Source organism: Centroberyx affinis, unplaced genomic scaffold, assembly GCF_046629955.1.
Source record: "Centroberyx affinis isolate AG114_WGS23_722 - 3 ecotype Tasmania unplaced genomic scaffold, CSIRO-AGI_Caff_v1 ptg001590l_1, whole genome shotgun sequence".
Lineage (NCBI taxonomy): Eukaryota > Metazoa > Chordata > Actinopteri > Beryciformes > Berycidae > Centroberyx > Centroberyx affinis.
This window is the reverse complement of record NW_027280039.1, coordinates 135624-144859: the sequence shown is the minus strand read 5'-3', so window position 1 is coordinate 144859 and position 9236 is coordinate 135624. Positions and strand designations below refer to the sequence as shown.

The window sequence follows — 9236 nt, the reverse complement described above, 5'->3', positions numbered from 1 at the left end:
CAGCTATACTCGTTACGCATAATATCGTTATTGCAACATTTTATCATAATATTCAGTAGGAATAGATAGGGCCGAATGCAATGCATAGTAGGGTTGAAGAGGGAAGTGTTGCCAATCCCAGCTCTCCAGGAGACTAACCATGGGCAAGGTTCTGGCTCGTTCCTTGGCAATGCATCTCTTTTGACTTTATGCAGTCCAAGCAAAATAATTCCCTATGATCCACACAGGAAGCTTCATGCTGTGGACTGTGTGAAGCCCGGTCACTGGGCGGAAGAACGCTACAACTTGGGTTGATGTCAATTCGTCAAAGAGACTCTCCTTAAACTAGTCAATACGGTAAGTTGATCAAACAATTTTACTTTAGTGGCAAGTATCCCTGCCTGTCACACAGGAGAGCAGGGCCTGCTTGAGTCCATTGTGTTAGTGCAGCAGCAGGGTGATTTAGTGAGTGCGAGACCCGTCCTTCAACCAGCTTAAGACTCAGTGACAGCAAGCATTCACCCTGCTGAAGTGTCTTTGAGTAAGACGCCCTACCAGCTCCAAGTGTCTGAAGCTGCTAAAGCGCTGTGCAAGTGAAAAGAGGAATTTCTCCTTTAGGGTTGAACAGAGTATCACAAAAAGTAGCGATGCTCACTTTAATATTTGAGCTATAAAATGCATTGTTGTCTATGAGGTCTACCTTTAAGTGGTTTGGACTCAATAAACACTTCATGCTGCTTTAAATGTCAAACGTCAGACTTCATCCTTTCTTATTATACTGGTATATTAAATAATGTATTTACAATATTGACAGTTACATAACCACTGCTGCTGTTACGTTATCCCACACATTTCACTGTTTGCATCCTCACACAACAGGCCCCGGAGTAAACGGCCAAGCAACAAACATTTGTTTGTTTATCAGATTAAATTCTTGAAGCAATGAACAAATTAACTACGGTAAGTTTTCCCTGCAAAGGCTTATAGGAGATGACGAGACATCAGGGCCTGATCAGCACAGATGCTCAATTCAACACATACGGGTACACCCATGCATGCACACACACACACACACACACACACACACACACACACACACACACACACACACACACACACAGATAAACGCACAGACAAACACACACAGACACAATGCCAGAGGCCCTAACTTGCCCAACTTGTCCCGCACGGCCGCACCCTTGAGCAGCCTAATGTGCAGCATTGTGAACCACAGCTGGCCTCCTGAGGTCACACTACAGGGTGTGCTCTCATACATTCATGAACAATTAATGAGTATGAGTGCATGCGCGTGTGTGCACATGTGCCTTTGTACTTGGGGGCATAACAGCCGATAACACATGACATGGTCGAATTTGGTATTATCCGGTCAGTGTGGTATTGTGTACTTGCTGATCACACAAATGTAAAAATATCCCACTGATTTCCTTTAGTGACTCAAATAACTCAACTCAGATCTCTGCATACAGGATCACTGACTTTAAAACAAATATGATGACAGAGGAAAGCCACAACATAAGGGATTAGCAATGACATGATACTTTATGCAGGCCATGAGAATATAGTAGAATAGCTGCCAAATAAGATATAGATATAATTTAAGTGATAATATGTTATGTTTACACACTAGGCATTTAGCACTATATAGGTATGTTAGTGTTGCAGTTAATAACACCCATTGGTTTCAATTAGGAATGCTAACAGTGCTGTTTGTAGGGGGAAATCTTAACTTAATCTTAATCTTAATTTGTGTTTGGTAAAGAAGCATAAGACTCATGAGAGTGAGATGGCGAGCTCTGGTGGACGCCCTATGCCCCTAAATGGGGTAAAGAGGTTTAAGTCAAGTAAGTCAAAGAAGCATGACACACTGAAATTCAAAATGTCAAAGTATCCATTGAAGCAGTAATGTAGGCTAAGTGTAAATCTAGAACTTTTTATGATGCAGTAACCCACTCGCTCCTAACACTGAACTGACCCTTTTTTAATCCACTTTTTGTCACCCCTGAGACAGGTAGGGGACAGGCAAAGCACAAATACACCTGACTTGACTAGATATGTTGATATTGTCTTTCTCCAAGAGGAGATTTGCTACATTTAGAACAGGATCCCTGTATGAAGTCTGTATGAAAGGCACCATAGTGTTTCACAGATGGACTAAAGAGCTCCCCCAACATTTCATTTTCTAGACCCAACAAGGATCTTGTTCCCAGAAAACAAAAAAAAGTGTTCTTTTTTGTTCAGGACTGGCTGGTAATCGTATTGTGACCTTTAGGGACTGCTAACATTACAGCTACAACATTCAGACATTCAGACTAGGGACCAGTCAACAACATCCCAGGGACCAGCACAGCCTGTCTCCTGGCTCTAGATGTAGGAGTGATGGCTGTCTGTTTCAAGCTTTATCACGGCTTTGATAGCCCCTATGTCCAAACTAACAAATCTGAAGTCTAGTTTAAACCCCAGAGCAGAGACTTTTTGACAATTCAAATCATAAGCTAATCATAAATTTAGATTTTTGAAAAGGTAGAATCTGCTGATAGAAAGTAACCTCGTTGCAGTGTTGAGATTTATCCCAACATAACTCAAAATACAATTCAAGAGCTCAGCCAATCAATTTTAAAGAGAAAAAAAAAATATCTCTGAAAAGGGACAAAGGCATTGTGACCTTAACAGAATAAAGAGAATATGTGAGTATTGACTGTGCATAGTGAAATAACTCAGGTTACTGCTCAAGTTTGGGTCAAAATTGATTTGTCAGTTTAGCAAAATAATCAATGAAGACAAGAACAGCTATACAGCACGGTATAGGCAAAATAGTTGCCTTTCACCCTACATAGAGGTACACACATGCATACTCATACACAAACACAAACCCATCCCACACACATACCACCTCCCCTCCACACACACACACACACACACACACACACAATGCCGGAGGCCCCAACTTGTCTCACATGGCTGCACCCCTCAGTAGCTTATATATGTGTATTGACAGAGGCTGTGCATAGTGAAACAACCCGAGTTTACTGCTCAAGGTTGGGTCAACATTGATTTGACAGTGCAAGAAAATAATCCATGAGGACAACAAGATTTACAGTAAATGGTATGTAGCAGGTAAAAATAGAGTGTCTGATTAGCTAACAGATAAAGAGTATAACAGTAAAGACCCAGCTGGAAAAAAAACAGGCATTGAATTCTTGGGGAATGAAGATTTGAGTGTCACCACGCTACACGGTTAAGTAATTTCTGGCATTTTTCAGCACAGATGATGGGAAATCTAATAATGGTGTGAGGACAAGTAGCGCAGTCAATGTGCATATTGGAGTGTTATTTGTTGTCAAGTTGTTACCCTGGAGACAGTGATTTATTTGGCTCAGTTTGACCACAGTTACATCACTCCCACTTGATGTTATCGAAGATATTGGTCCTAATTAAATTTTCAGATAAGTGGTAAGATAGATAGGGTATATTTACATTTTACATTTTAGCCTTTTAGCTCACTCTCCCAGAGTGACTTACAATAAGTGAGCAGGTAGCAGTTCAGTGCTTACAATATACATTTGGGCAGTACATCATGGACTGAGCCAACATTAGGCTGGAAATCCTCAAAGATCAACTTGTTTTTAATTATGTATCATATTGTTGAAAGATTAGCCCAGATGATCACTCTTCCACACTTAACGGTACCAACCCTAACCCTAACCCTAACCCTCTGTTGAAGCCCAAACCCAACTCTGGACTTAACCTTTCCAACAGCAGTGAGGACCAGAAAGTGAACCCAGCGGCAATGTCTGTCAGTTACCAATGCCTGAATCACTGGAACATGCAGAGCTGAACCATGACTTCTCTATCTATCTGCTGTAATTGCGTTACTCTCTGTGAGCCAGACAGATATGGCATTAATGTGTCACAGTCCCATGACTTCCCAGCAACCACATCAGCAACCACACCAGCAGCAGAAAAGGTCTTTGTGTTGTCAGTGGCTCCAGTTGAGGTAAAGCAAGGGAGCGTGGCCTGCTGGAGATTACAACTTTTCTGACATAGGTTTTACATTTCAATATTTTGGTATTCCTTGTTATTCCCACAGATACCTTGGGCTTAGTATTCAAACTACTTCTCCCTCTCTCTCCCTCTCTCTCTCTCTCTCTCTCTCTCTCTCTCTCTCTCTACACACACACACTCACACTCACACTATATCAAAGAGCATCGTATCTCTCATTACCAGCTCTGTGAAGTCTAAGAATGAAGATGAAGACAAGGTTATGAAGATAACATGAACAAAACTAAAATGCCCTTCTATTGCATCTTCAAAACTTCAATGATAACATATGACCCACCATATGTTATTTACCCTTGTGCTGTGACAGCTTTTCCTGTGAGGGTGTGGTTTTTCCTGAGAGTGGGGCGAGGAAGTGAGGTGGTGAGGAAGTGAGGAGTGGCCAACTGGTCACAGGGTTTGGGGCTATAAAGGAGTGTGTCTGTGTGTTTGGCTATAAGCTGACTGACCGATTCACCTAAACTCCTCCTGTGTGCACCTGAGGACCAAAGACAAAAGAAGGTAACTCCTATTTTCAATCTTATCTGTGGAACCTGGCTTCTTAAATTATGGATCAGAACCAGAAAATGTGTCCTGGGTCTAACACTAGCATGTTTTCATGAGTCTGGGTCCCAGGGGAAAAATGAATTTACTGTTTGTTGTTGGATAAAATCTCCTGCTGTAGCATGAAAAGTGTTTACAGTGCAAAGCAGACAGGGAGCTCAGGTCATAGAAATGATGAAAGAATACATTCAAATTTATATTCATATATACTGTATATATCAACTTGATTAGAACGATGCTGCTGTTTCTGCTACTGTTGTTAATGACGACAATGATGGAAATGATGAAGATGATAGTGATGATGGTGATAATAATGATGATGATGGTGATGATGGTGATGATGATATGGTCATTTACAAGGCTATTGAAAAGTCCTAACACACCATGCAGGATACATGTATCAATGGAAATATTTATTGATGGATATATATAGTATACTGTACATGAATATGACGTGTGATTTTAGCTTTTGCCTTAAAAAGGTTTTTGGCTATATCATTACCTGGGTAGTGAAATAAGGAAAATAATAATAATACTAATAATAAAGGTAAATTATTCTAATTAATTCTAATCATTCTTCTTGCAATTCTAAGGTAATAATCAATATGAAGGACAAGCGTGAAATAGCAGAGTAATCACTTCAATCAATTAGAAACAATAATTGAATCTGCTGTCACAAGAACAAGCATAATGTTAGTGGTGGAGGGACGGCAAAGACTTGATTCATTGTTATTGCACATTCCTCTCTAAGAGCACCTCAGCCACGGACACAATCCACAAGCAATGTGCCATTATGTGTCTGCATGAGTCAGGTCATTTTTTATTGTCATCATTCAGTTAGTGCATCCCATGACATACAATTGGCTTTAGTTACTTATATATTTCCATATGGACCACCTTCCCTGTCGTATCTGCTGATACTTTGTCATCTTCAAAAGCTTTAGAGTCCTCTGGTGGTCATTTGGAGAACTATTTCTTCTCTCATGTCTCAACAAAGCTCAACTTGACAGCAGTGTTTGTTCTGTATCTTGTAAAAAGAAATTACTAAATCTATTTTTGGTTGTTTTATTGTTGTTTTACAGGTGGAATGGATGTAAGTACCTCATCAAATTCTCTGACCTCTACACTGCTAAGAATGACTGGGGTCATTGCAATTACATTTTTTTCCCACAGTTTTTCATCTGAATATAAATGGGGTGTTTTTTGCTTATGTCAATGGGCCATGTTTGCAAATGCAAGTTGGTGTCCTCCATCCTCTCCACCCTCTCTCTCCCCCATATCTCTATCCTGGCCCCTGACCCTTCCCTCCCTCCCTCCCCCTCCCCTCCTCCCCCTCTCCCTCAGCACTCTGATGCTCTGTGTGGCAGCTGTCCGTCCTCTGGTTCTGCCCCACAGAGTAACAGCCTTTGGCCCAGTCAGCAGCCCGGGGCAGGGTTCCCTGTGTGGCCGGGACAGCCCACCCAGCCTCCGCCATGCTGGTCTGGCCAGCCAAACACGCCCTGCTGGCCCGGGACACAACCAGCTCCAGTTCCCACATATGGTCCAGCCCAAGTTCCATCATATGCCCCAGCCCAAGTTCCATCATATGCCCCAGCCTCAGTTCCCGCCCCCGTCCCAGTTCCTGCTCCAGCTCCAGCACCGGCCCCTGCTCCAGCACCGGCCCCTGCTCCAACCCCAACTCTAGTTCCAGCCCCAGCTCCAGCTCCAGCTCCAGTGCAACCTTGCCAGCCATGCTGGCCCGGCCCCCAGTACCAGCCTCCCCAACCCCCAGCACCAGCTGTAGCCCCGGTCCCAGTCCCAACTCCAGCTCCAGTCCCAGCTCCAGTTCCTGCTCCCAGCATCCAGCCAACTGCACCAGGGTGGCCTGCACCCACATCTTGGCCTTATAACCCCGGACAGCCGGGATGGCCTGGACAGAATCCATCCATCATGCCTCCACACTGGCCACTGCCACCCACATCTGGACCACTAGTGAGTCAAATACAAGGAATCTGAATAAGGCATAGACAGATAGGTCATGGTGTCAGCTTTTTACAGTTTTTAGAGATTCTTTGCTCATATGCAGGAAATAATTATAAGTGATGGATGGATGGATGAATGGATGGATGGATACATGGATGGGTGCATAGATGGATGGATGACTGGTGGGTGGGCCTATGGATAATTGAATTAATTGATGGATAGACTTATGGATATTCACTGACTGATTTAGAATACAAGTTGATTTAACTTGCTTCCCTTCCTCTGCTGCTGTTCAGAGTGTGCCATACAACTTGAACCTGGCCCGAGGAGTCTATGACAAGATGATGATGACCATCAGGGGCCACGTCAAACCTAATGCTAAAATGTAAGTTTATTTACATGTCATCTACAGTGTCTTTCTGATCCGGAAGATGGATCTCTGTTTTCTATATTCTCTAAATGTTTTCTCTATATTTTCTAAATTTCATATTGTTTATTTTTCTAAGGTGTAACCCAATCCAACAATCTGACCAGTATTTAGTTTGTAACAGACATATTGCAAGCAACAGAGACAACAGTGTCAACATTTGCTAGATTTTGTACATAATAATAATAATGATAACAAAAAAAAGGAGCTGTATCCTAAAGTATAACCAGTGTATCAAATCCTCCCTCAGGTTCACGGTGAACTTTCTGCGAGGCAACGACATTGCCTTTCACATCAACCCCCGCTTCAACGAAGGGGGCAAACAGGTGCTGGTCCGTAACTACAAGGTGGGCGAGCGCTGGGGCAACGAGGAGAGGAACCTGAAGTCTGCGTTCCCCTTCGCTCCTGGGAGCGCATTCGAGGTCAGTGGCAGAGTGACGAAACAGACTCTTTTTAGCTAGGCAGTGGATTGCGGAACGGTACTTAAAGATGCTACGTGTAGTATGTTAACGTCAATAAATCATTACCACATTGACTTTGAGACAGGAGTATAATTACCATAAACAAACAAGACCATACCCGAGAGATTGTCGGCCTCTACTGGTCTCTACACTGCATTTTACACCACTGTTCCTCCAGTGCAAACAGTGGCAATACCACTGGTGTGAGATCGAGGCGACCAATCATCTCGACCTTGGTCTCCTTTGCTTACAGTAATTACAATGAAATTGACAATGATATATTGATGTTTAAAAATGCTACACGTAGCACCTTTAACTGACTCTAGGTCACTTTCTCGTGGTTAATGTCAGGCTAACGTCTGGCTGAAAGGCTGGAAAGGGTTGGAAAGTCGTTTGGGGAGGCTGGTCCTAGATAAGGGAACAGCAGTACTGCAGGCAGGCTCCTTGAGGTCAGTGGGAACTCAAAGACTGGGGGTCTCACTGTCTTGTTGCTCAATAACATCAGTAACAAACATGTTCACAGACTTTCCCAAGAGGTTACTAATCTGAATAGCTAATTCTGTGTCATGATTATTGTGGGGTCTTACAGTGTCTGTGTCATAATGTTGATTAATGCCAATAACAACTATGTTTGTAAGCATTCCTTGGGTGTTACTACACTAAACAACTAATTTTGTATCATTATCATGACAGAAATGCATAACACTACATCATTTGTCATGGGTTACATCATATATCATGTTGTCATCAGATCAGTCAGATCAGCAATTTTAGATTGTCTGAAAGTTGGATTGACATAGAATCCTCCTAATTATATATTTTTTTTTATCCTTCTTCAGGACCCCAGTTAGAATTTTTGTCATTACAGAAAGACTTCCAAAGATCTATTGGGATTCAAAGTAGTGGGCATTGTGTGTAAACTAGCTCACAGTCTAGATGGAAGGAGGAGTAGCCTACATTTTCAGTCTTGTGCTTTGTTTCAGATGAAGATCCTGTGCACAAATGAAGAGTTCAGGGTGGCGGTGAACAACATACCGCTGTTTGAGTTCCGACACCGCGTCAGAGAGCTCAACCAGATCGACAGAATCAACATCCTGCACGACGTCGTCCTCACCTACATGAATGTGGAGACACTTCCATAAGAAACACACACACACACACACACATTCATACATAAATGTATCACCACATCAAAGGTACAGATATATCAGTGTGATAGTAAATGCATATGGGCAGAAATACACACACATACACATGCACACATACACATGCACACATACACATACACATATACACACACACATACACACACGCACACACACACACACACACACACACACACACTCTATTAACATATATACTGTAGGCCCTAAAGCTTAAAAAATGTTATATCATGGTGTTATGATTTAAGATGACAAAAGTTGTGTGTTACCAGAATATTAACAGTGATATGAGCTGAGCTCATTCTAAAATGTGCCACAATAAGCTTTAACCACTTCCTATGCAAGATAGCTAACCATTTACTGTGAACAAAGCATTTGTTTCTTTGTTGAACATGAGGATGCTACTGCTATTTATTATGTGTAATCTTTCTATACTATTGAATTGCAATTAAAAAGATAATACAATAGGCCAATATTGCCTGAAAATAACAATTGGGTGTATTGGAGGCCTCCATTGCATGGGATTCTGTGAAATAAAGAGTAACTTTTAATAAAATTATCAGTCCCAAAGAAATGATCAGTCTCATTGTTTCCGCGTTTTATTTTCTCAAAGCTCAAAGAAC

The 9236-nt window shown here is 42.1% G+C and overlaps 1 protein-coding gene across 2 annotated transcripts; it reads left to right on the top strand.

Moving 5' to 3' along the window:
- Nucleotides 1-5791: 5791 nt before the first annotated feature.
- On the top strand, nucleotides 5792-9174 carry LOC139651086 (galectin-3). Of its 2 annotated transcripts, none has more exons than XM_071527930.1 (4): nucleotides 5792-6571; nucleotides 6859-6947; nucleotides 7240-7411; nucleotides 8434-9174. In XM_071527930.1, exons 1-4 carry the CDS (start codon nucleotides 5792-5794, stop codon nucleotides 8590-8592), a joined length of 1200 nt encoding a protein of 399 aa, XP_071384031.1. In that variant the 3' UTR covers nucleotides 8593-9174. The 2 variants fall into 2 exon arrangements, with proteins under 2 accessions (XP_071384031.1, XP_071384032.1); XM_071527931.1 differs by having other exon boundaries at nucleotides 5955-6480.
- Nucleotides 9175-9236: the final 62 nt, after the last annotated feature.